The sequence below is a fragment of the Pleuronectes platessa genome, chromosome 10 (genome assembly GCF_947347685.1).
Source record: "Pleuronectes platessa chromosome 10, fPlePla1.1, whole genome shotgun sequence".
NCBI lineage: Eukaryota > Metazoa > Chordata > Actinopteri > Pleuronectiformes > Pleuronectidae > Pleuronectes > Pleuronectes platessa.
Genome location: NC_070635.1, coordinates 15,226,228 through 15,254,217, shown reverse-complemented (window position 1 = coordinate 15,254,217; position 27,990 = coordinate 15,226,228). Strand labels below are relative to the sequence as shown.

General features: G+C 43.8%; 2 protein-coding genes and 1 long non-coding RNA gene across 4 annotated transcripts in view; 1 reads left to right on the top strand and 2 right to left on the bottom strand.

Annotated features, from left to right (window-relative positions):
• Positions 1-416: 416 nt before the first annotated feature.
• LOC128448847 (Wilms tumor protein 1-interacting protein) lies at positions 417-19,257 on the bottom strand. Its single transcript, XM_053431663.1, has 8 exons — positions 17,185-19,257; positions 12,131-12,232; positions 7,650-7,717; positions 6,215-6,277; positions 5,357-5,487; positions 3,967-4,018; positions 2,309-2,377; positions 417-1,749 (listed from the first exon to the last, which is right to left on the bottom strand). Exons 1-8 carry the CDS (start codon positions 18,401-18,403, stop codon positions 1,615-1,617), a joined length of 1,839 nt encoding a protein of 612 aa, XP_053287638.1. The 5' UTR covers positions 18,404-19,257; the 3' UTR covers positions 417-1,614.
• Positions 19,258-22,919: 3,662 nt separating this feature from the next.
• On the top strand, positions 22,920-26,387 carry LOC128448848 (uncharacterized). The gene is made up of 2 exons (XR_008339816.1): positions 22,920-23,553; positions 24,248-26,387. It is a non-coding gene; the product is annotated as an uncharacterized LOC128448848 (long non-coding RNA).
• lars2 (leucyl-tRNA synthetase 2, mitochondrial) overlaps positions 23,040-27,990 on the bottom strand; it is a 34,062-nt gene continuing 29,111 nt past the window's right edge. For both annotated transcript variants that reach the window (XM_053431661.1, XM_053431662.1), the window contains 2 exons: positions 26,562-26,689; positions 23,040-24,485 (listed from right to left, as the gene is read on the bottom strand). In XM_053431661.1, the coding sequence (XP_053287636.1) occupies positions 24,306-24,485; positions 26,562-26,689 (308 nt within the window). In that variant the 3' untranslated portion in view covers positions 23,040-24,305. The remainder of the gene's footprint in view (positions 24,486-26,561; positions 26,690-27,990) is intronic.

The following is a 27,990-nucleotide window of genomic DNA, read 5'->3' as shown; positions in this document are numbered from 1 at the left end:
CACATCTGTCTGTCTTACTCCTTGTGGCAGTGCGGCTGTGCTCCCTCTCCTCTTTTCTCTTTCTGTTATTGTTAAGAGGAGCATGGAACAGCTTGAGTGGATGTCTGAGTGGATGGTGGCATAGATCAGGGTAATGGGAAACTACCTCATCTGTGAGGTCCCGGTCCGGGGCTGCAGCCATCACAGTGTGAAGCACGGATGGAAAAAGAAGGGCAGAGAAACAGGAAGTGCAGGGGCAATGGTAGGAATCTCTGTTTTTCCCCCAACAATTACAAAAGCCCCAACACTTCTTCTCTTCTATCTTGGACCCACTGATCAAATAAAAAGTAAATTGTATCGGAATCATTTGAAAAAAGAAGGCAAAGATAGTCATACAATTAATTAATAACGGAAAAAAGTATGATCAAAAGCAAGTCTTTAAATTGCAATGCATTTATTAAACATATATTCTTAACAGCATATGTTTGAAGACACTGATAACATTTGGATGGCAAAGATAGATAAATCCAAACTGCTCTTACCACTGCAAATCACATTAGTATCACAGGGGTTCATTTTTGCACAAATGAATCAAGAGTAAATTAACATAGACCTACAATGTGTATCATCTTTTCGCCATAACGCAGCTGTAACAGAATATGTAGCTCTACAGGTCTATTACCCAACCCCTTCATGGGTGCATAGAAAACTCAAACATGTAGCATAAGTGCTAACAGGTTGCCTGTGACAAACAACAATTACCTGGCTTTCCTCTGCATTCCTGATGAGACTAAACAAAAGGGATAAGTCGTAAAAACACTTCGAGTTCAGAAAGGCATAGCAAAATTTTCAATTAAATGTTTGTATTCAGAAGCTATAACTTATTGCATATGAGAAATGAACAACATCACTGGCTCTGTGTGCGATTCAATAAACTGAGGGTTTGTGCTGTCCGATCCCCTAACTCGACCACTGGTTACCACTATATAAAGAGAAGGAACACTTCAGATTAAAATAATATTCATTGGAATAAAAGATAATAGTTTGTTTCCACTGTTCATTTATTGCATGCAGAAAGTATTGTCCTTAATTCAGAGGGGAAACCAAACCATTTATCTTCAACAGTAGACTGAATATTAGGTTATCCTCTCTGTCTGACTCAAACATTAGGTACCGGGGATTTCCGTGGACTTTACCTACACATATTTTAGTAAATCTTAGCAGAACCTTTGGACAGAGGATATGTAGATGCATGTTGAGCTGTAATTTAACAGCAGGCGGGTGAAAGGGGATTTGAAGGCACACTGTATCTAAAAGAAATTGACTATAAGATATTTACACGGCCAATGAAACTGATATTTACATACAAATAATGATATTGGCAAAACCTACTGCAAAGTCAATCTATAGCATTCAAAGAAGAGTTTTGGTGAATTACAATACTTCATCACTGCGTCATAACCTTCCTATTAACATTCCTGTCAGAACACAAACCTAACCGTAGTATTATTTGAGGCATTAAATCAATCAATCCTCTACAACAAGAATTGTACGTGTACGCTCCTGCAGTTCAAGTCACTCTTTGGCAGTTCTTTGTTACGTCCACCAGGCGTCTCCGTTCGCCTGCAGAAGGCTTCAGAAGGAGGAGGTCGTGACAGGAGAGGAGCAGCCGGGCTCGATGTTCTTCAGGTGGCAGGAGTGGCAGAGGAGGTGGCCGTTCAGGGGGTAGCAGCGGTGACCCTCCTCGTCGTTCAGCTCCTTCTTGCAATCCTAAGGAACATGAGAGGGATAAGAGAGACGCATCCACTGAATGAGCCCGAGCCCACAGAGTAGAGGATAATTGCTCTGCTCTGCATTGACCTCATTTTCAACCACTGAAGAATTGCCATGCTAAAATAGAAATACACCCAAACTGAAGGATGTGCACAGCAGCGACAGCAACAGAACTGCAGGCGCCCTCAAAAAGAATTCAAACTTGTCATCATTAGTAAATATTTCAGTTCAAAGAGAGAAATCTGATTGCGGAGACAAAACAACTTGATTCTCCTCGTTGAACAACTTGAAACTGATTTTATTTACATGAAGTGAACGAACAGCAGCATATGGAGGCATTTGGGTAAAATGGTGAGATAGTGGTGATGAGGTGTCGCACGCCCGCGCTTCCTCGGCAGTACGAAATTATCCCTGAGACTCTAATTAAGACTGTGGATCTTTTCATCATTCATTCATGATTACTCCTAAAGAGCCATTCAGAGGGACTCTGGCTCGATGCCACGAAACAGGCCTGTTTTCAGTTTGTAGCAGCGTGTCCACTGTTGTTTCCACCCACCTCACAGTGATAGCATTCCACGTGGTAGTCCTTGTCCATGGATACGACTCGAACGGTTTCATCAGACCCCTGGAAAAGAAATTCAGAGAGAAATAAAGGCAACTGAAGCCAATCTCGCCAGAAGACAATCAGCTGCCTCATTGTGTTCCACTTCTCAGTCTGACAGAAGCTTCAAAAGTCGATAAAAGCACAGGAATGTAAGTCTGCAGCTGAATATTCTGCACTTTAAACTACTCCTCTGAATTAAAGCCATCACTTGAAGCACAGATCCACTCTGCTGCTGAATTATCAATACAGTGCTTTTGTATTTTCTGAGTTTACTGCTGAAAGAACTCAGGCTCTTACAAATCCGTCTGGCGTTCAAGACCATGTATCTTGAGTTTTAATAGTGAGCTTTGTCCTTCTGAGTTTCAATGACCACAGAGAAGGTTGTTGCTTTTTTTTCTTCAGGAAACTTGCTTCACTTAAAATATCACAACATCTGCCAGAAAGGAAACTCCCCTGAACATCCGTGCAGCAAGCATGAATGCACAAGACACTATGACCCCCCCCAACCACACACACGCCCAGCCCCTCTTCCTTAAATACCGGCCTCATAAACTACTATAAGGGCAGGTCAAGTTAAATTAAAGCAAAGTCAACTCTAATTTGGGACATTTCTTTGCTTTTGCCAGCATGTCCTGTGTGTGTGGGTGTGTTTGAATCATACTTCCCTCAAAGCTAGATTAGCTCAGCTAAATTCAGAGTTTGGATCATTCGTGAGTCAACACGAGGAGATGAGGATTTAGAATCTGGGTTCCTGTTAGCTGGAAGTCAACAGGTTAAGTTGACCCCCTTCTAGACGTCACTACATCATGCTGAAATTCATCTGACCCTCCCTCTTCAACCAAACACATCTTTGGTAACACCTGATACTGTATCACCATCAGTGCCCATCGTAGATCGGACTGTTACTCAAGTTGACAAGAGGGCGAATCAATGTCTATGGTCCAATTAAAACATCAATGAAGTGACTACAATGTTTGGTACATCTTGGTTGTACTTCTCAGTCACATTTTACATACAAGAATGGCATTTAACACTAAGTATTTAAGTTAGAGTTTGAGAGTTTATACTTCATATTTTAAGTTATCAGAGTCAATTGCGTATATGTAAACTTGAACGGATTCTGGTGGCCTGAAGATTAGAGGATTGACCATGAACCACCACCTCCCTGGTTTGAGTCGGGTCAAAGCTCTCTGCTGGACATAGTTTTACATCTTTCTTCCCTGATTTCACATTATCGCTCTTCTGTCAACTCATATAGAGCCACAACACTCCAAAAACATCAAAAAATATGTAACATACACATTCTGCGGCTGTAACATGAAACAATAACATGCAAAGCAAGCAGCATACTCCCACTACATACATGATACATACATGGGTATTTGGAGGATATGAGTATTAGCAAATCATATAATTAACACTTACATTCCAACACAAAACCCCTAATCATAACATTTGCAAAAAAGATATGTCTTTTTAAAGATAAATATTTTAAGCTGTGTCTACTTTAAAAATGTAAAATGATTGTACATGTGTCTTACACCTCTATATAAGAGTAAGATTAATGTTTTATATTATCCAACCCTAAACCCAGGCTGATGTTATCTTACCTCTGAGGGCAGGATGGGCTGATTACACGCGGCACATTTCGGGGCCAGGACCCTGTGATAGTGAGATAGAAAGAGACAGTTATTATAGATCTGTTTGTCCTGCACTCAGATGACACAGACCACAGACTAGAAAGGTCACAGTTCATATCTGATGTCCCTCTCTAAACCTCTAAACCCATTTGGCCTTCGCCCTCCCTCTCTCCTGCCTCAGACTAGATTCAAAGTCCTGATTCGACTCGGGAGATGCCAGGTTTACAGATGTGCTGGCTTCCCCTCACGCACGTGATTCCTCGCAAAATCCAGAAGGGAGTAGAAAAACTAAAAGCAAAGGGAATTCATTATTTCCACACACATGGCTGGCACCTGGATGTCTGAGGGAATAACAAAGGGCCTCTCAGTGTGGATGGGCATAACTGCGGCTAAAAGTCAAACTGTATACACAATAAGGTTTGTCTGATTTGATCAGCGTGGAGCACATGTGGGAGCCGGCAGGCGGTGATCAGCCATGTGCTCGGCTGCACAGTACACACTGTCCCGGCAGAGAGAAGAACGGCTGTGGTTGCTTCCCAGGTTCGGGTACTAGAGCATCCTAGAGTGACTAATAGGCACAAAGTCAATCTTTCTCACATACGCATTTCTTGTTTTTTCACTCTGCCAAGGAGGTTACATTTTTATTTGTGTTTGTCTGTCACTTAGCAGCTTTAGACAAAAGTACTGGACTGGTTACCACAGAACTTGGTGGAAGGATGCGGTATGGGTCAGGAAAGAGCTTATTACATTTTGGTGCAGATTCTGGATTTTTTTTAAACTTGCTGAATTTTTTTTAGTCAGGGCATTTTTTTTTGATATTTTCACAGATTTTCTAGGAAATAATTCAAGGATCTGGTAGTTTTAGAGGAATGATTGTGTTAAATTTGGTGCAGCTTGTTTGAATTAAGCTGTTAAGGCAGAGGTATGCGGAGGTATTAGTTCTACTGAATGCCATTCCAGTTCATTCTGACATCTGAAGCTGTGTATTTGTCCTCTCAGAGCATGTTACTGTGGAGATCAGACGAGTGAGCTGCATGGCCGCACGCCACTCTTCACACCTCTAACTGGACAGAGGCCTTCCTCCCTCCCTCCCTTCCCCTGACTCGGCTTTCATCCCTGACAACACTTCTCATGTGTCTGCCACACGTGTCGGACAGAAACTCAACTCGTCAACAGGGCGCGATTTTTTTCTCAACCCGATCCCACGGTAGCTTGAAAGTTAAAGGGCTGCGCTGCGATTGTGACTTGGAATATGAAACCGAGACATTTCCTTAGCGCCAGGCTAAACTAATTTAACACAGATAGATTCAGGTCACGCCCTCGTGTTATTTTGAACTACAGGGTAACAAGGGACACTCACCTGTGGTAGTCTTTGACACAGTAGATCTTGTTTTCAGTGTCCACGGTGAAGGGCACTCCATCAAGGCTCTCGTTACAGACGACGCAGCGGAAGCAGCCGGGGTGGTAGGACTTCCCGAGGGCTTGCAGGATCTATACAGACAGAAATGAGAGAAGGATACCAGGAAATGAATTCACGGCTTTATTATGCTATATCTATCCAAAAGAAAATAGTCTATGTTTTCAGATTAGTTAAATTTTTAATAACCCCTGTTGATGTTTTGTGTCATTACAGCCAACACGAAAAGGACAAAGCTAAGAATAAGTCTCCTCTGGCAGATTTAACATGGAGGCAGGCTTTATGTTGTGTGAGATAAAAAGGAACATGAACATAACAAGTAATAAAAGTTCTCACTGATGATTTCTGTTGTGAGACACAGAAAGTTATATGTGATTAGACGAGACTACTTCTCCTCTGTCTGCTGGACTGAGGACCTGGGTGGAGTCATGTCAGGAGGCTTCTGACTGGATCACATGTTTTGTGCGCGTCTGTTTTTGTTTTTACCCATGAGACCGGTGTGTGCGTGTGTTTGTGTGTGTGTGTGTGTGTGTGTGTGTGTGTGTGTGTGTGTGTGTGTGTGTGTGTGTGTGTGTGTGTGTGTGTGTGTGTGTGTGTGTGTGTGTGTATGAGAGAGTGAGAAATGCATAAACAGAGCCAATGGTTCCTTCTGAGTGTTTCTCCAGATGTACCCACAGAAAGCTCTTTTAGGGTGAGGTAACACTAAGTTTCTGCTGAGATCACCTGGCTCGGACCCCCACACACACACACAAACAGCCACACGAAAGCACACACAACTGGAGAGAAGTAACAGACACTCACCATGTCCATTATCAGATGTCCACAGGCGTTGCACTTGTCTGCAGACTGTTGAAAACCAGAGTACTTTAACAGACAGAGAAAAGACGACAGTGAGGTCATTGGAATTTGTCTCTTTAATGGCTGACTGAAATTTCTGACCCTGTTTCAGACTGAGCACAAATCAGCTCCACTGTGTCTCCCAGACATTAACCCAAGTAGTGTGTGTGTGGTTTAGCATAAGTATTCGTACTATAACTCCTCCTTAGAACGACTTAAACCAACCACATGCTCGTAAAGAATGAATACTATGTGGTTCTGAGAGTGGCAATGAATTGATACAGTATTTGAATAAGCTCTATTATTGCTTACTATGTATGAGCAGTGTCAGTGAGGAATGTCCACACTAACACAACGATACTATTAACAGGACATGGAGGAAGCAGAGTCTGAGTAAATGTTATTTAGTATAAATTTAGATTTTAATTGAGCAACTCTGAGCTGCTGGTGGAAGGGCCATATGTTTGTTTTTTTATTACGGAGAAGGCTCCTGGGGTAAACACACACAGAGCCACTGACAGGGTAAATAAATGTTCAAATTAAAGTTGGGAAATAAACCAAACAAAAGTGGTTTGGTGTTCAGACTGGCTGTAAAATACATGCAGTGAATTACAACAAATTCTCCCAGAGGGCGGCAACTGTTTTCGCAAAGTAAAGGATGTAACAAAGTAAATTTCATTTTTTACTGTAACTAAGTACATATTTCAAGTATTTCGAGTACTTTTCACTTTTTTTTCTACTACATACGTCAGAAAATATCTGTTCTTTCTAATGGTCCACTGATCCAATCAGAGTGGGCAGGTAACATAAGTACCCGCCTCCTGCAGCAGCAGGAGAAACACCTGAAAAGGATTTGGAAGATGCCGATAATGATGTCGTCGACTCTTGTATTTGGGAATTGGTTGCAGTCGGCAAGTACTTTTACTTTGTATTCTCTAAGTATGTTCAAAAGCAAGTACCTACTTACTGTTCCTCAAGATCAAAAGTTAATGCTCTCACGTGTGCTCAGTTTTGTGTATTCATTTGTACTTTTAATACAAGGAAGGTCAAATATTTAAGTACTTCCTCCACCACTGCATACAGTCGCACTGCACTGATGTGAATGGCCAGACTGCCCTCCATCCTATAACTGTTTCTCCACTTACTAATATGAATGATCGGCATTAGATGCAAGAAACTGGGTCACAAGGTGAAAGTCTCCTACCCAAATAGTGCTTTTATATCATGGGTTGCATTGAAATAAGTAACAAACCTAAGTGAAACCCATAATTGTGATTGAAAGAGAAGAATTAGAATTATAGAGAGATTTCTAAAACAAGACACGACAGAGATGCTGGCCGGGTGACAACATGCATCAGTAGAGGTAAACTAAGAATTGATTTGTGCATCGACCGCTCACCAGAAAGTCCTCTTCACAGAAAACCTTCCCTCCGACATAGTAGAAAGCCTTCCCTCTCAGCTTTCGACCTGCAGACACACAGACAGAAACGTCCATTTGTATGATTTTTTCGAGAGAAACACAAAAGTGTGATCTGCATCTTGAACTCTGATGTGTTTTTGTGATTAGTGAGATACAACAAGCTCAGACCAGAGAAGGTAAGTCAGTGATGTGATGCTGGAAAATCTTTAGTGGAACATTTTGAACCCGGTCTCAGAAAACAGGTACGGCACTAATGTTTAAAGATGGTGATGATTAATTACAACCATTCGAAGGTAATGGACCCTTTTGCAATATTCATTATATCTCGCTGAATCCAGGCAGATAAATCACATACACAGATCAATGGTGTGCCGGTGTCTTAATATAATTTTGCCGGGGCGCAGCAGGCTGCAGAAGGACAAGGAAAACATCTGGATCAAACATGTAGAATAAAAATCTGATTAAATCCAATTACGAGACAGGTGAAACAGATTAAACACTTGGCTCTATTGGATTTCATGGCGACCACAGGCCAAGGAGCCACAACGAGCCCTCTATTCTTCTCCTTCTTTGTTCCTCTCTGGTGTCTCTCCACACACGCTGCGTGTGCTTCCTGTCTGACTGTGCGCTTTAATCGTTCTACAGTCTGGATCTGGCTTCTTCTTATAGCAACACACAGACGCAGCAAAAACCTCCCTGCTCACTTCACTTCATAGCTATTCTTGCCCGGGTCCCACAGGAAGAGGGGAACATTCCTCACATTTTCCGAGCGGGGAGGTGAGGGAGGGGACACCGCAGAGGAGGAGGAGGAGGAGGGGGTTGACCTTGGTGAACAGGAGCGCTCTTTATCTCCCATCTCGTGCTCCGTTCACCTGATTAGTGTATCAACATACACTCACGCATTCATTTAGCCACTAGAAGACTTGTGTTACTCTATTCTTAAGGCAGTGGAGATCTCTAACGAAATAAGCCATCATGGGCAAAGTTACTGACTCCTGCTTCATGGAAACACTGGATCTTTTTTAAAGTTGTTTTTTTCCTCCTTGTGATGACGTACTAAGATTTGTTGTGCTTTCAATTTGCTGAATTACCAAAAAAACAAAAGTACAAAGCGATGAAAATGACATTACTCATCTAATAAAGAACAAAGAGCTCAGTCAAACAGGTCTCCTCTCTTTTAATCCCCTCACTGGTTCCTTTAAGTCCCTACACAATTAACTGACAGTCATAATGTAGCTGTCTGAAGGGGTTAAAGAAAGCAATTAACTATTTTTCTTTAACAACGAGCTTGAATAATACTTTGAACATGGAAATAACACCGGGAAAAAAAGAACAAAGAAACCCCATGATTCATCCTTTTAAATACATGGCACATGCAATTCCCTGAACCAGTTGCTCACAATTACATTATCTTTAATAGAATAATAATGGTCACATAGCAACCAAGATCTTGCCAAAGCTATTTAAGGCACAATAAATACTTTGAGTCATTTTGATCCGGCCGAGATTTTGAACTGGCCTTGGTTAATTACTGACAGATAGTCAAGGGACTGTGTCCCTTCAGAAAAAAGGAGCAAATAAAGGGGATAAAAGTGAGATATGAGCCATTCCTCTTCTTCACATTCCTGTCATTTTTCCCCCTCAGTGAGTCAGAGAGGGAAAGCTCGGCGCTTTGCAGACAGATAAGAGCTTAATTAAAGTCAGGAGTCAGGGCTGATGGTTTGAAAAGCACCAGCACCAAGTGTGACTCCTGCACTTTCATAAAAATGTAAAACACCGGTGGGACTGAACAAAATGCAGAGCCATTTTCTAATTAAAGCATTCTATGAATTCCCTTATGTAATCCCATTCAGAAAATAAGCAGGTCACGGTGACCCGGCCGTGACTTGCTAATCGAGCCTAAACCCTGTTCTCTCCTGAGAGTGAATTACTCAAGTGAGACATTTGACCAAAAGAGCCACAATTCTGTGTCAACGTCACGTCTGTAGAGCGTTTAGTATCAAATTAACTCATCTGTTGTCCTGTTAGAGGTAGCTATAGTGTTTAATCAACCCAGCCAAGGAGTTGTTATGTTATCATTCCTGTTTGTCTGTCTACTAGTTAGCAAGATTACGCAAAAACTACTGTACGGATTACAATGAAACTTTGTGGAAGTAATGACTCAGGGAAGAACTCATCAAATTTAGGTGCAGATCAGGATCAAGGGGGGGAATCCGGGAGTTTTTCTTCCCTTTCTTTAAGATTTTTAAAAATGGGGCACTTTTAGATATTTGTCCCGGGGAAAAAATCATAGATCCTGATGAAAAATCGGACATGTTTAGTGGACTGACTTCTATGCGTGTGTGTAATTTGGTGCAGCTTGATTGAATTTAAGGGGACTTGGCCTTGGCAGAGGTATGCGCTATACTGAACTCTTTCAAAGCTCTGTGCACTGAGAGGAGTTCTCTGCGCTGTTCCGACTCCATTTCTTTGACTCTGAACAACACCTGGGACGTTTGGACAAGGCTCTGACATTCTACCCACCAGATGTTAACATACCAGTGGATTCAAAACCAATCAGATACCTGTTTCCCCAAAGACTCAGGACTGGCCCGGGATGAGAGGCTGATGTTATGAAAGCAGAAACTGAGACTGGGACTGTTATTACACTTAATGCAGTTACCAGGAAGGCACATGCAGTTGTGAAGTCGTTTCACCCCCGCCGTTCGTTTCACACACAAACTGGAATTGGGATAAAATGTTTTGTAAACAGACAGACGACTATCCTGGAAGGAAGCCCCCTGGAAGGAAGCCCCCTCAAGCCATGAAGCCCTGAATCCCAGACACGCAGCCTGAGCTCCCCTCCCTTCCAGGAATGTTCCTCTGCCTTTCCATCACCTTGGGGGAACTGGTGGAGTAACGGCTTGGAAGGAAGTTCACGGTCATTAAGACCTGTTATACAAGTCATCCGAGGAGGAGGAAGATGAAAGGGGATGCCTTAAGTTTTAAAGCACTGTATATTGGACTGCATCGTGTTGTTAGCTGTGTGTGCACAAGCAAGAACACATAACGCATGTGTATGTAAAAGTTTGTATGCGAGCTGAATGTGCTGGATGGAATGTGCTGGGTGTCCCCCCCCCCAGCTGACATAACATTACCAGTGTTCTCCCGGAGCCGACCTACCCAGGGCCCCTACGCCCCTGTCCTCCCCAGCTGAGATGCTTTTCCTCAGGGGGGGGGGCCGCTCACAACAAACACAACCCGTACAACCCCTCACACGGAGCAAGGTATGAGAGGTATGTGATGTGTAGCCCCCTCCCCCCACATCAGACATGGGTTTCACTCTGAGCCGCAGTGTGTCTCCCCTTTCCCCTCTCATTAACACACACACACACACACACACACACACACACACACACACACACACACACACACACACACACACACACACATAGGAGGAAAAGTAAAAACAAAACACAGAGATGTTAATCATACATTTGGGTGTCTAACCAGCGAGGTCAAATGTGCAGTGGAATGATGGGCCTCAGCAGGGGTCATCACTGTGCAGCAAATACTCCACATACCCACAGTAATTGAGGGAGAGATTTTAATTGGTTGGAGTGGAGAGCCAGGATATGCTTCAGCTATAGAAAGAGACTGTCTCCCAGGCAGGAAGCTGCGGGTCAATTAAACATCGGACAACTGCAGCCACAGTTGATGTCTGGCTCCAACTAATTGGTCAGGTAAACTGTCTGAAGTGACAAAGTGAAAACAGAAACCCTGAGCGGAGCAGCGGTCGATGAATTATCCACTGAAACAAGCCAAACTGACACATGGACCACGGGTCACTATCTCCACCTTGGAGCCGGGGAAATGTTATGTAACCTGACCTGTACATCTCATGAGATATAAGCTGCTTTCAGACATGCACTGAATTCCAGACTTGGCTATTGGCTATACAGTGTCTAACTGTTTCTTTATCTTTTTGACGACAAGCTCAAGTTGCTGTAAAACATATGGATGCCAATGCAATTCATAATAATAATACCTCATTAAAACATGATCTTTGGTTATAAATGTCAGTCTTTTTTCATTTTCGAACCCCGCAAAGGATTTAGATCCACTTTATGGAGTATTAAGTATGAATTTATACGTCAAACTGTTCACCTGACTGACAGATGTATGAGGTCCGCAAACAGTCTTGCTCTGTGTGTCTTTGTGTGGGCTGGAGGAGTGACTGGCACACCCAGAAACCAAACACCAACAGTACACGACGGTAATCCCTAAATAATTGTGTGTTTTTGCTCTGGCCCGTGAATGACTGAAGAAGAAAGTACAGCTTTCGTTTGACAGACAAGGGTCTTTGGAATTCCTGTTGAGTCTGGAGGTGCCTCGAGCTTTACATGTGAATCGAGCTGGGAGAAGAGGTGAAAGTGTCTGAATGGACTTAGTGAGGACATGCTGTGTATTTGTGTACTTACTGCAGGCACTGCAGGTGAAGCAGCTGTCGTGGTAGAGGCCGCCCATCGCCTGGCAGGCCTGGTTGGCTCCATGCACCGCCTTGTTACACTTCACACACACTCCTGCAACGCAACACAGAAATATCGGTGAGTCAGAGAAGTCACATAGTTATGGACTTTGTCATTTACTTAAGTTAGATTACACAAGTTATGGATCTACGTCCCATCCACACGGGCACTAATGCTATTCACACACTACCCTAACACACACTGAACTAGAATAGCTCGAGGCTCATCAGTCCCTTTAAATCAATTCAAGCTGCACTACATTTACTCCACTTGAAGACATCAGATCCCTAAACGTGCCTGATTTTTAGAATTCTTATTTGGCCCAAGCTTTGGTTTAAATCCGTCCTGAAGTTTTTTTGCGTAATCCTGCTGAAAACAGACGAACCAACAGATGGGCGAAAAACATAAACCTCCTTGGCTGAGTTAACTCTTCAAAGACACAAGTTAGGTCAGTTAAAAAGTTTATTCATACAGAGCAGTCCATATGTCTGAAACTACTTTCCCATTCATAACCCAGGTTTCATTCTTAAATTATCGTAGCAGGATCAGTGAGAGAAAAGAGCTGCGGAGGTTCTGATTTAGATGAAATGGAGAGAAAAAAACATCACAAGTCCGGAAACTGGTTAGCAGGCTGGATCATTGAAAGAGGAAGTAAATCAACGTTTGCTTATTTGACTTGGCTTAGAGACGGGGAAGTGTGTTGATAAAGACTCTGAAAGAAACCAAAGAGGTCCTACCCACACGATGCACACAGCTAGTGTCACTTCACAGGCAGACATCAGCGTCTACTCAATATTAATCCATTCACTCATCCAAGCCAAACAGATAAGTAACAGACGACAAAATGAGTATTTAACAAAAAGAAATACAAATCAAAGCCGAAGTGAGATGTGGTGAAGAACACCAGTTCATTACATAATCTCCACTTTGACTTTGGACAGCTCATGAACTACACAGAATTTCCATGATGTGATCAATAAATAACTTTATTTTAAATCTGCAGCTACTAAGGATGCAACTCTACTTTCCTGACTCCTAACATGAAGATCCATCCTCCACCTGCTTGTCAATGCCCCTCTGTCTCTGAGCATGCACCGTATGATGAGGCATGATGTGACAACTGACATATAGACAGTGACAAGTGAGAGCCACTGTCCCTAATGGGCTGTCAGCTCGAGGCAGTATCAATCAGATACGGTAGGATATGACCATCTAATAATGAAGTATTAAGTTAAAGTCACAGCGACTGAAGGGGTGTAAATGGAGGTTGAAAGCGAGACCACGAGTTTTCTCTTTTACTGCGAGGATGTGTGTTATTTGGGTGTGGGTGTGTGTGTGTGTGTGTACGTTTTTATAGAAAAACTCCCCAGAGACAGCTCAGCAGAAGAGCCCGGCCCAGCCCAGCCCTGGTCCTCCTCGAACACTGACAAAGAGACTTCTGTTTCCAGTTTATCCAACACACATCACGCGGCAGCCTCCCCCCCCCCAAAAAAACACACGCCGTTACATTTTAATAACCTTCTTCAAATGTTTCTCCTCAAAGACACTCAGTAGTGCAACATTCAATCGGGCTATATATAATTCCGCTAAAGCCTCTCCTAATACCACAACTGAGGTCACATCATCGGGGGGCCCTGACGGCTGGAAAGAAGATTTAGAGATAATAGCGGGATATTATTAGAAAGCTGAAGAATGTCGCTCTTATGTAAGCCATTTTGTTTACATGAAAACACAATAAAGTGGTCATGGCCTCAAACTCCTGAAATATTTCAGGGAAGGTCCTTTAAATAACATTCTTCCCAAGCTTTTCTTCTTTAAATGTTGACTACAAACACTTCACGTCTGAGAAGATTCTCAGGAAAACTGTATGTAAACAGAACAGTACAATACAATACAGTAAAGTACAGAACTTTTTCAAGGGCACTTAGCCTATGACATTTGTCCTTTAACAATATTTATAGCTTGGATTTGTGCGCCCCACGAGAACAGAAATGCAGTTAAGGTCCATTCTCTCGTCTCTTTTCCTGCTTGGAACCAAACATTCCTTGTTTTAGTTCATAATCTTCTCCCAGGTTGAGCCACTACAAACTTGCTCTTGGCCAGAGTTCTGTATCCCAAAACAGTGCGATTATTCTGGGGCCTGACTTGTGGCTGCAAGTGGGGGGAGGGGAAGCAAAACATGGAGCCAAAACTTCAGCCCTCCTAACACACCCCACCCTACACCGTCCTAAACTGTCAAAACTCCCTGGAGATGGCTGCTTACTGGTCGAAAAACCACTGAGAGATAAATTGTCACCAAACAGTTTAACGCTGCCTTTACAAGTGGCAAAATGTTTATCACTATCTCATTCTCTTAAATATGCATTGAAACAATAATTAAATGGAATCACCAACATCTCCGTACTAGATGGGTTTAACTATTAACACATTGGAAATTTGCTATAGATCTGTTATTTTTGAGCTATTTCACCTGCTTATCCATTAATGTTGGGTAACCCAGTCCACTGTTTCCATCACTTTGGTTATTGTAAACTAGTTTGATTCTCTCTGTAACAAGCTTCCATGCAATCTATTGCAAATCATAACATTTGAGTGTTAGAACAGACTCAATCTTACAGCTCATGGTTGTAATGCTCGTAGTGTTGTCACTTCTCCAATCAGACCACAGTATTCAGAGTAATAAATATAATTTCAAAGGTGTGAGTCACGAATGATTCCATCTATAACACCATAATCATACGATATAGTCCGGAACGTAGCAAAACTACAAATATCACACTCTCATTCATTGAAAAGTACAATATGCTGTGTTGCTTATGGAATCTTATAATCAGAAACAACACACAGACATTAGTCAAAAACTGCAGGCCATACAATCAAACAGCAGCAGATGAGAAGAAATCCCATTCTCGCTCTCTTTCACTCGCACACAGACACACAAACACACACTTGCACAAAAGATATCCTCTAAAAAGCCCGCCAAAGCAGAAGCCAAGATTCTTTGGGAAGAGTTAAGACGAAGCCTTCCACTCCACAGCCAGATGGGATAAATTAATCATCCATCTTAACACAACACTAAATGCTCCGTGTGTGTGTGTGTGTGTGTGTGTGTGTTTGTGTGTGTGAATCAGGGGGGAAGGCAGAGAACTGGGATGTCCCTCCACTTCGCCCCTCTTGGATTAACTCGTCTATAAATCTCACTTCCTCTCTGACTCTTGTGGCAAAGGACAAAGAAGCGTCCACGAAACTTGCCCCTAAATCTCTCACTTCGTCGAGCCATCCATTCACAGACACCGCAGACACCCTTTAAACTTGTCTGGGACTCCCCTCCCCTATTTATCTTCAGACCTTGTTTCTAAGATTCCTTGCTCCCTTCCTTCAGACATTCCATAGTGTTCCCCCGGTGCAGCCGTTTGGCACAATACTCATTTTCCCAGAACCTCCGGCTCCAGTAAATCCAATCGGAACTCGTTCTACGAGTGGGACCTTTGATCAATCCAAGAATCGTGTTTAGACACAGCTCACTAGATCCGGTAAATGCCGCCATGGCACTTAGGTCCTGATCCACAGAAATGGTTTGCCGCCATTCAATAACCTAGCCCCTTCAAACATAAATGGGATTTTACAAAATGTGACAAAACAAGTGCTTGGAAAATGTGTCTTTTTTAAAATATCTTTCTATATAGAATTCCGACGCTAGACACTTAAGTCTTGTGAGGGAATCTTGCCTACACAAGTTTTTTTCTGGCATGGAAGCATGACTCAGAGGATGAGCCATGTTCTGGTGGGAAAGTCCTCACAGGAACCATGTGTAGGCAATTGGGAATGTGTGTGTGTGTGTGTTTGTGTGTGTGTAAAAAGGACTTACAGGACACGGTGTTACTTTAAAACCTACACTTCTGCTGATTGCACACATTCTCCCACACATCTGAAATGTTCACCTCGCTGTGCTATTCATGAGCCTTGTCGTGACGGAGACGTTCTCCAGAACATCTTTCCTTCACACAACGACATGAGCTCACAGGGGGACGGCTGTCGATTACAATCACGACGTTCCTGCAGGAAATAGCTCCTGTGAGGAGGCATGGGGTATGTTATGCCGTGTGTGTGTGTGTAATGGGGATGCCTCCGACTATCTGCCTTTCCTGATGCGGGACATCCCGTTTTCATGAATGGCCTTGGCCCCAAATACGCTAACGCCATATTTGTCAGTAAATGTCCCCTACTTATCTTCATCTGTCAGCTGCTATCACAGCACAGCATGTGTGTTATTTCCTTGTTCCATTAATTTCCTGATAGAGCTACTAAAGCAGAGATAGAGCTGCTGAATGCTACAGGCGCTAATATGAGCTACAGTATTCAGATGACGGGCAGAAGTAACAGTCACAGGGGAGGCTGCCATGATCCCTGGAAGAAATCTGCAGGGATGAAATCATGTCGGGGGGGAAAGTGGATGCCACTGTCAGTCACTCACTGGAGATGTTCAAACAAGATCAGACCTAATGGAGCACAGACCTGACCTGAAGTGATCTAGCTGAAGAGTTAACTTTATCAATGTTTTGAGGCCAGTACATTTCTGGGAGGAGATAAGAGGATAGTGTTCTTCTTTCTGCCCCCGGGCCCCCTCCTCATGCTCTGGGGTGTGTTGTAATGCTGCCAACAGGGCAGGCAATTCATCTTTTAAAAGGAGACATGGAACAAATTGGGACAATATTATTTCTGTGTTCCACAGGAGTAAAAAAATACTCTGGTGTCTGCCTAATAAGTTCAAATATTATATCAGCAAATACTTTTCGGGAATGCCACCAAACAAACACAGGTCGCCCTCCAGATTAATTCTGGGACAAAGGATGCCTGTGTGTGCATATGTAAATATGAAATATATGAAACAAGTGGATTTATGTTCTGAACCATGAGTGGGCAGCTCTCTTATTCAATGGCCCTTACAGCAGTGGTGTGACTGACAGAAGCCTCCTTGTTGGTGTTGGTGGTCTGTGAAGTCTTACCGAAGTAGTCTGCCTTTGGCTGGGCATCCATCTCTTTTTCCAGACGTTTAGTGAGAGCTTCTAGTTTTATTTCAGCAGCTGAGGGCCCCTGGTCAGGGGACTGCGTGAGTAGAGGTTGGCAGGGTGGCTGGGCCGCCCTGGGGAAATGGAGGGCCTCGGCTTCAGCAATGACAGCCTGTCCACAGCTCGGTATTTGGCTCTGACCTTGACTCTGGCTGCTGCTTTTGGAGACAGTGGCATGGCTGAAGGCAGCAGATGCCACCTGGGCCTTGGGTTGAGGTGATTCAGGGGGTGCAGGTCGGATAGGGGAAGCTCTGCCAGGACCATTGTGGATGGGAGAGGATCTTAAAGTAGGAGAAGGTGGTGCATAGTGGGCTGCGGGCTGCGTGGAGGACTGATGCACGTGGAAATCTGCTCCCCCGGTGAAGGCACTCAAAGGCAGGGCGGGGATGAGGTCTGGTCTGACCGATCCAGGAGGTTCTCCGGCCCAACCCCTGGCTGGCCCGGCCGAGGAGGGTGGACTCCGGTTTACAGAAGCAGTGATGCCTGTCTGGCTCTGCTGGGGTGGAAGGCTGTTGGCGTTGGGGGGCACAGGGAGGCGCGGGGGCTGAGATGAAGTGCTGCCCTCAGACGGACAGGGAGAGAGCTGGCTCTCCCGGCAGGGGGCCCAGGCGGCCGGCTGGCTGACCGGGTGACGAGCATGTGTGGGCGCGCAGTGAGACGCGTTTCCTGGGCTCGGAGGAGGAGTAGGGCTGCTGTTCTGGTACGAATGCGGCTCCTGGTTGTCGTAGCTGTTCCCGTAGCCATACGCCCGACCTGCCGGAAGCTCACACTGGACGCCCGGGTGGTGTTTGTGGCCGTCAAACGGCGCGTACTGGCTCCCGGTGCCCGACGCAGGGCCGGAGAGCATCGGGGGCTTCGCTGCCGCCTCCCCCGGCTGCCTGAAACTGTTGATGGGCGGCCTGTCTTTGGTGTAATAAGTGCTGCTGTGACCTCCATTCATTTTAATGGCCTGGGTGGTTTTGGCCATCTCCTCCTGGTGCTTCTGCATGTGGATTTTTGTCATTTTAGAAGCGAAGACCTTTCGCGTCTCCTCAAAGTCTGGGTTGTTTCCCGCATCCCTCCTCGTCCGAAACAGACCATCCCGGGATGCCTCGTACATGTTCAGGTCCTCGATGAACTTACTCGCCTCCAGTCCCAAATCCTCGTATTTATCCATGGTGGAGATATTGAATATGTCCGCTGCGTCAAAGTGAAGTTCCGGAGGCTAAAGCCGAGCTAAAACCCCAGCAGCCGACTGAAGAGTGATACTTCCAGGGGGAGTTACTCGCTCGTAGTCCGGCACTTCGGAGTACGAAAAAAAAGATCCAGACACCAAAAGTAAAACGTGTCTCTGCCGTTTCCAACTTTTCTAACCGTCCCTTAAGTCGCCCGGGGTCAATGAATAAAAGTTGAAAACTCCGCGACCACCCCCGTGAAAGTCCTCCTCCTCCTCCACCCTCCGTCCGTCCGGCTCTGCCCCGAACAAGCCTGCGTGTGTCTGCTTATAACTGGGAGCAGATCCCGGATCCGATAGCCTGGACGACCCCCTCAAACCGCCCCCTCCTCCTCCCGCTGTACAGTCCCAGCAGGGAACCCTCATCCAGAAAAAAAACAACAACAACAACCTCACCCACCCGCACCAGTGTTAAAAACAACCGTGAAGTAGTTTTAAAATATGTTGTTAAAGTCGCGACGGTTGATGAGGAGTAGTCCGCCGCTGAGCACCGGAGCGCGGGGGTAACGGAGGGAGCGCGGAGCCGTACGTGGCCGCCGGTCTGTGGGTCCGTGGAAGAGTTGGGTCTGAAAACACGGAGCAGTTTGTGCTTTTAAAGGCGCAGCGCTGGAATCAAGCGGAGAAAAGTAAAAGTAGCGGTGAGGACAGATCTGTGATCAGTCATCACACTGCAGCTTTTCATTTCTTTTTTTAAATAACCTGCTGCTTCTTAGCTTTTATAAAAATAGCTGGATCCTGGGGGCAGACAATGTGTTGGCTTCCTCTAAACCTCCACAGCCTTCTGAAAACAGAGGCCATCACATCCTGTGTCATCTTTAAAAATACACACAGCAGGATGACTCAGCCTCTTCTGCTTTAGACAGAAAAACTAACTGTTTGAAGTCTTTTGAAGCTTTTGCTCCATAAAATTAAAATGGAGGAACCAGGGGTTGTGGAGAATTTTCATTTTTCATTTAATCCTGCATTTCCACAACTTTTTCAAGGTTCATATTGTACTTAAGCTACTTTTTTCTTTTCTTTTTCCAAAGCCTAAAAAACATTTAATCCGTATGTAGAATATGATACCATCCACAGACTGTAAATAAAGATGGACGATGGATCTCCACTTCCTCCCACTAGCCAGAAATGATGCCAAATTATCCCGGATATGAACGTTACTAGCCGATGAGCCGGTGTCTGTGCAGTAGCGCTTTAAGGATGGAACCGTATAGCAGCAAGGTCCAATCTATACGCGCACTTGACCAATCATAAGTCTGTCTTCGCTGTCAATCAGGACATTTCACCCTGTTTTGAATATCATTGAATAAGATATTAAAACCAAACTTAGCGGTATCTAACAAACACTAGTGGGATAACACCTGAAATGACATATATTTAACGTGTACTTTGACGTTTTTGTTTGGTCCATATCCCATACATTAACATGAGGAAGGGGGATTTATGACCTGTACTGCAGTTAGCCACCAGGGGGCCATTAAGGTGCTTTGGCTTCACTTTTGGGGAGCAGCCATGTCGTCCATCTTTATTTACAGTCTATAATACCACCCCACATGATTCCAGCACTTTCAGTCAATTCCACCTCCTCAACTTGTATCCAACATGAGTTATATTCTATTTTATAAATATTACAAGGGCCGTTATATCCAATGAAAATACCTTTTGCTAATAGAAGGCTAATTTACATACTTTTATTTAAGTAATACTAATTTAGGACTTTTTCGTATATTGGATAATGATAATTAGGTCTGTAATTGAACTTAAATAAGAGGTTGGAAATAAAGGATACATGTAATACAAACAAATCATTTAAAATCTTGCCTTATATCGATACATTATCTATATGCAACTGTGGATAACCTGTCACTTCTATTTATTGAAACAAGCCCATATAATAATGGGTGTGTTTTGACTTACCGGGGGTGAAGGGGTCTATTTACAGTCCCTGTGCCCCCTGTGTTTTGATTGAATGACGTCCCACATTCCTGCCCATGGAAAACACACACAGACACTGTGACCCCTCCACATTGTATCCTGACCCTGACTGGAATATCTGACACACAGTCTGGGTACAGGAGGATGAAAACATCAATCAATGGGGGAGGGAAAGGACTCCATTCCCTGGCAAACATTTTATTTATGTCCCAGATGAAGCCTGTGTGAGAATGTATATATATTAACTGAGAGCTCCTGGAAAAAATATATGGAGAGTATGCCGGGGGGGTTCAGGGCTAACCCTAACCCTGTAGTTGAAACAGAGGGTTTATAGGGGACGGACACTATAGTACAATTTTCCCTTCAGGTACCAGTTAAGGGTTGTTTTTATAGAAGAAGCCTCAGAGACCCTGATCTCATGCAAAGTGATGAGTATTTAAAAAAAGCAGCGCAGCATTAGCCGTGATATATCGCAATTCATGCGGATTTGGCACATTCAGATGTAAAAAAATGAAATAAAAAGATTATAGATTCAATGTTTGAGTAAGTATCATATCATAGTCTCTTTTAAGTTCAGGGATTGACTTCAAATTTAAAACTGTAAGTTCTGACTGTGGCCCTCACCGTTACGGTCCTCGTGTGTTTTGAAATCACCTCTTGCAATATCTGAGGGTCAAAGTTTCAAACATGTCCCAACAACAGCAGGGGATTTTTTCTGGTTTCAGCTACTTTTTTTGTCCTTATATGACCTTATTGCGTCATTTAAGGAGGAATAAAAATAAAATAAGGTTTATTTCCCATTGCTCAAACACTCCATATCAGATTTAGCAAAATCAAACATCACATTCAATCATTTTTCTTAAATAGATCTAATACTGTTTTTCAGCAATACAAAACTTTATAGTCCTTTTATTGTGGTATATGCTGCTCTATAGGAAACAAGCAGTCAAGTCAAGCCAGCAGTACTTATATCAGAAGGCCCAATAGAGTCATACTATTTCATTTACTGTGATATAACATATAGGAACATTTTCTGACAAAAATATTACTTTTACTTTTTAAGGCTTTCACTGAGATTCAGCTTCAGTACTGAGTCACGCCCAGCCCCTGTGTGCAACAGTTGTTCTGAGTGAATGGAAAAAATCCCAGTAAAGCATATGGAGGATATAGACTTATATGATACTTTCATATAATGTAACATGCAGTAAAAGTGAAAATGTATGACTTGTGCTGTACTATGGAGAGGTACTGTCATTAAATGAATAACTTTGGCACGTGTGGTTCCGTCGTGTATGAGCCAAGAGTTCAGGTTTATCCTCAACACAATTAAAAGTGCTCGTGAAAACCTGCTGGTTCAGTGAGCTCACACCAAAAACATCCACGGATGACCATACTACCAGACTGGAGGTCACCCGCCAAGATAATGAGCTGAGGCATTACTGCATCGTCCTGTGAGAACATGCTGGACCAATCCAGGGGCCGGACTGGTGCCGTGGAGAGCGACTGGGACTGTGCACTCCACCCTCTCTTCTTTCCACCATGCAGCACTTTCTCAAGAGGAAGCAGAGGGATTCTTTTTTAAACTCCCCCCAAAGACAATTCTCAGTGTGTATCTCGTGGGTTAAGAAAGGCCGACTGTGGTCTGAAGAGAAAATGAGTCACTGTGGAATACTGTTGCCTGTTCAATATGACCAGTCGTCATGGAAACTGCAGAGCGGACGAAAAAAGTGTTAAATGACTTCAGGGGCCGACAGTGACAAAATTAATTAGAGGAAAATAGTTACAAAGGAACATTGTTCAGAAATAACCGACGTTTATATCTCTTTATTCAAACCCATGGTAAGTTCCGCCTGAGGGGAATGCACTGGCAGGTCTGACCCTCCTTAAACAGGGTGCGCTGTTTCAGTGACACTGCAACTTCAGCTCATTGTTCAGTCCAGTTCAAGTTCAGACCTGTTCATTGTGGCCCAAAGAAGTGAAATGGCAGTTGTGACAAGAGAGAAAAAGAACCGAGGGTTTCAAAACTAATTTGGCACAATCTGAATGTGTGAAGTTCACAAAGATGAGGTGACACAAGTAAAAGACCAATTCATGTTTTGTGCCGTGACAGAATCTGGATGAGATGACCTTCACAGAACCTGCACAGAAAATGCTGAGAATAACCAACACAGCTTTGGCTCTCTGCTGCCCCTTCTCTTATTCCTAGTTTCTCTTCCTGTTATTCTATCTCTCCTGATTCCACTTCCTGTCACCTGATGGTCAGAGATAGAGCGTAGAAATATGGTTAAAAGGCCTCGGAGGGGGATCAGTAAGGAATGTCTTGTTTTCCCTCCCCTCCACATCTGTTATAATAAAATAAAATAAATTCTCCTATTGCTCACATAATAACATACAGCATGATTTTATCAGTCACAAGCTGACTATCTAATGCTGTGAAAATAAGAAGCACTTCCTCAAACATAAGCTGACCTTGCAAAAACTGCCTCGTGTTTTCAAAGAGATCACATTCATGCTTGTTCATCCACACTCTGATACCAGATATGACTTTTATTATGCCGCTACTGAAACTCGTACATGATCCGGAGACGTAGGCACAACGACCCATGACACACAAACGCTTGTACATATCACAAAAGCGCTTACTCACACAGGCTGTAAAGAGATATGGCCGTGGGTGTACACACGGATACATTTCATTGCCGCTGGTTCGTGGGATTTAGACAGAGCAGTGCTGTCAGCTGAGTCACGTTGGTCCAGTGTTGAGACAGAGACACAGAGCAGCAGAGGACAACCATGCTGTGGTGGTGAGCTGAAAATCCCTCTCTGACCACATTTAACTCTTTAGGTATCTCCCGCAGGCCTTCAGATCGACAGGAGCCAAACAGTGGCCCTGTGTATGGTGCTCGGAGGAGACGTGTCGCTACAGAGGTGGAGACAATCCCCCTCATGAGGGAGATCACGAGTGTGTGACTCAGCCAGAGAGCTCGGGGCTGACAGGCGTAGGGCAGACGCAGAGGTGTGAAGTCGTGGTTCTGGGTGTGATGCAGTGAGTAGCGTTTCTGTGCAGGGGAACGTGAACGTCGACTGGAACCTAAAAGGGATGGGTGGTTTTCATCGAGATTGTCAAGACGGACTTAAACTCACTTGGCAATTTATAAAAGGTCAATAACAAGAAATGGCAGAAACACCCTGCTGCTTGAGTCTTTTTTTGAAAACAAGAAAATATACATTTTGACATATTTACATAGCAGTTTTGACAATTAAAGCAACACTAAGCGACTTTTTAACCAGAAAATAGCAGCTTCGTTGAAGGAACTCTCACTTGGGATAGGGAGAATGGTGCCGCTTTCATTTCCACTCCTCAACCTGAACTTATGTTCTTGCTCCATGTAACTTTGGTGAGCAGATACGATCTCCTGTGAGAAGTGTGGAACAGTCTGATAGGCGCAGTTTAAATTTCCAGTATCCGTTTCAGCAAGTTTATGAGCAATGCTTAATTTTAGATCAATAAAAAACAGCTTTTTCAGACATTCAGCAAGGAAACTTAAAATATGAGCAATTGTAAACAGAGTTTGGTGAATTTGTTACAGCGCGGGCTCTTGTTATTCAGGAAGCCGGTGATCATGGGTAATATCCACCATTCAGTTCTGTTTCAGTTCAGTGAGGGGGACTACACAGTTATGGTTTTTCTCCAAATGAATACCACTTAATCACTTGAACACCGAGCCCAACAGATGTGATCAACATGGCTGCAGAGGGCGCTGTTGCAGAGAAAAAGTTACACAGTGTTGCTTTAAATAAGCTGACTTCCATCCTTTCTAACAGTCCACCTCTTCTGTCTGTCTCCTCGTGCAGAATCACTGACCGACAGCAATCTACAACTTAGTCCCAGTTACAAAACCAGTGCTGAACGTCACTCATCGATGAGGAAGTTGACGAGGGCGGTCCTGGGGGAGAGGATGACTCTCTTGATGCTGCGCCCGCCAAGGAGCTCCCGTCCGAGTTGGCTCTCCAGGATCAGCTGCTGCACCCGCTCTGTGTCTTTGGACACCTGCAGCGGCACCGTCACCGTCCCACACACCTTGTTGTTTATCTGCCGGCGAGAATTAAAAAAGAAGATAAATTAATGGGAGAAGCTCAAAAAGCTCAAAGAGTCTCAAACTGAAAAAAAGGTTGTGCCATGTGGAGCTGTAGCCACAGTCTCCCTTCCTGACATGAAAGTCCCAAAATAACAGACTCCGCCTCTCGTTCCACATTTACACATAGTTAGTGGTAGGTATGGGAAGGGCACTCAGTCTGGTGTGTTTAGACGCAAGTGTATGTGTGCTCACGGCGAATGGGATCATGTCTCTGGAAGTGGTTGAAAGTTAATAGCGTGTGTGTGTGTGCGCGAGTGTTTGTGTGTGTGTGTGTGTGAGTGTATGTGTGTGTGTGTGTGCGCTGGTGAGGCCTCTCAGCCTTGGTCTCCCTTCTGGGACAAACCCAAGCTCATGATTAGAGGACAGACGGAGTGAGGTTGCCTCCGCAGGGCCGAGGGCCGAGCCCACAACAGAGAGCTCAGTCTGAAGTAAAACCAGCATCATTATCATCAAGCCACGGGAGCTCAAATATATGAATATGGTGTGTTCATGTGTGTATGTTAGTGGACAGGGTGTGTATGGGATCAAGGACTTTTTTGTGTATGGGATGCAGAAGTGAATGAGGGTGGAGAAATGAAAATGTGTAAGCGAGGCGTATTTTGACTCACAGGCAAAGTAAATGTGGGGATAGAAAGAAAGAAAGAAACAAACACGTTTTCCTTTCTTTCAAGTAGGTCTCGTCTGTTTTTTGTCTCTCTGTCAGATTACAGAGGGAGAATCCAACCAGTGGAAGACAGGTGCTGTTAGTCAGCTGTAATGTCTTTGTATAAATCTATGTGTGTGTGTGTGTGTGTGTGTGTGTGTGTGTGTGTGTGTGTGTGTGTGCGAGAGCACTTTCAAAGGCGTATAGAAAATCAGAGAGAATATCCAGCTGTGATGGGAAGCCCCCAGAAAATCAACTGGAATTAGATCCAAGCCTCACACGTGCTAATACTGGCACATGAATGCACATAAACCCCTGCATGAACGTGCACACACACACAAACACACACACACACACACACACAAACACACTCGTCAGTCTTCACACTGCCCTGAACATGGACTCATTTAATAGATAAAAGCTCAAACTGCTTTAATCTGACTGTTTTCTTCCCAGCTGTTCTAAAGGAACCCTCTAATCTCCTTATACACACACTCATGCACGCACACACACACACAGAAACCTGTTAACCCTATGGGGGGGAACACTTAGCGATGTAATGTATTCCTTTACTCCTCACCCTTACCTAACCGTCACATCTAAAAATGCAACTTTAACCCTTACCCTAACCAAGACGATGTTCTAACCTAGAACGAGTCTTAACCCTGAAAAAGATGTCTCTATTTCTGTGCCCATGGTGACAACAGTCCCAAAGGGTAAATGTATTTAGGTTGAAGTCCACTGGGATATAAAAAAAAAAAAGAGTGTTGATGCAAACACATACGCACACATTTTCCCCCCTGATGATGACAGTGCCAAACTGAGGGAGAGAGTCAGGAATAACACAGTGTCTCTGTTCCTGTCTTTTAATTATTGATCCACTTGTGTATTTAGCTTAAAGGCAGCTACTTGACACACACACACACACACACACACACACACACACACACACACACACACACACACACACACACACACACACACACACACACACACACACACACACACACACACACACACACTCACACACACACATACACACATATATATATATATAAATACACACACATACGCTAATCACGGGTTCTCTTGAAAATTACAGACTTTGAATGCAATCATGGAGTTAAGAGCAGAGAGTTTGAGTGAAAACGCCAGCGTATGAAGGAGCAGACGTGTGTGTGCCTGTTAATAAAGTTACTGAATGTATAAATAATGAGCAAACGGCTGTCTCTGAGTGAAAACCATTTATTCTTTTCTTTTCTTCAAACCTCCAGACAACAGGAAAAAAAAAAGACAGAAGATACCATGTGCCTACGGAGTGCATCTGTGTCTTTGTGTGTGTGTGTGTGTGTGTGTCGTGTGTGTGCCTGTGTGTGTGTGCTCCTACCCGAACAGACAGCTCTACAAAGTCAGGGACCTTCAGGTACTCAGGGTCCACAGTTGGCCAGGACTGTTGCAGGGCGTCTCCTCCCCGCTGCAGGAGGGGGCTGAGGGGGTTTTCCACCTGGCAAAGACCTGGGGGAGATCCAGGAGGGAAATACACAGGGGCATTATTGACAACAGAATAAAATTACACACAAGGGAGATGGTTTCATATACTGAAGGACAGAGGGAAACAAATTATGCTTTTATTAGCTAAGTAGTGGGTGGATAAGGGTTTATGGAAACTAGACAAGGACAAAATAAACTTGTATTTAAGGATGACTTTCCTGTTGCTTTTTACCCAGATGGCTTTTCTTTATGTTGAGAAAAAAAGATCTTGAAGAAGGGTCAAACAACAACCAAGCTATCTCATCCCCCCCGCCCTGAAACCAGCGAGTGTACATCCCACTGGAGGCACAAGGGAAGGATGTGAACTTCCTCTATCCGGCCCTGTGTGTGTGTGTGTGTGTAAAATTACAAACAACCAGTGACAGTTAGAAAAAGTACCGCTTGACTGAGTGCTGCAGGGGTCACGACCCTCGCTAGTATTTCCTGTTTAGAAGGCAGATTTAAAACTACATATGAGCACACAAGCCACTTATTTAACTCTCACACACACAGGCCTCCTCCTCCCAGCGCTGGTATGTCAAGCTTTCCTGACTCTGGAAAATATGACAATATGTTTGTAGGGAACTTGTTCTCTCAGCGGTGTGTTATTGACAATAAGAGGACGTCCCTCCAGAGGTGCAGAGGTCAGCTTCCATAAGCTACAGGCTTTTGGTTTCGTTTGTTTGGGAGGTAAATATGAAAAGTCTCAATGACAAGTTTAACTCTGACTTAACTGTTGATTACATCACCACCCACTGCTCACTGGTGTCAGATAAGCACCTGTTTCAGCTCTACCTTTGTTTGAGGCAACTTCCTCTTGTGCACATTGAATAATAAGCTCACATTTCACTCACGTGTGTCCTTGTGAAAGAGGTGATCCAACAGAGACTCTAAAGGCCTCATCAACAGCGATTCAAATGAATGGCACAAAAACCAAATACTTTGAAGCCGAATTTCAAAGTACTTGACTATTCACATTACACTTGACGGAATGTTATATTTTGTAAATCATGCCCTGGGAAAAGAAAGAATCAACAGAGGGATCTTAGTTAAGGAGCTTAAACTGTACGATAGCTGCTTCAGGACGTATTTCAGGAAGTCCATCACACAGTTTGAAGTTTGAGTTTTGCTTGTGTTTAATTTGATAAACCTCAAAACTGGAGCGAGGAGGAAGTTGCTATTCTACTTATAGCCCACTGTCTGCTGCATTATTGACAACGTGCAAATTATTCATAAAGGCCTTTAGTCTAAAATCAATAGATGAGAATAAAAGTGTTTCAAATGAT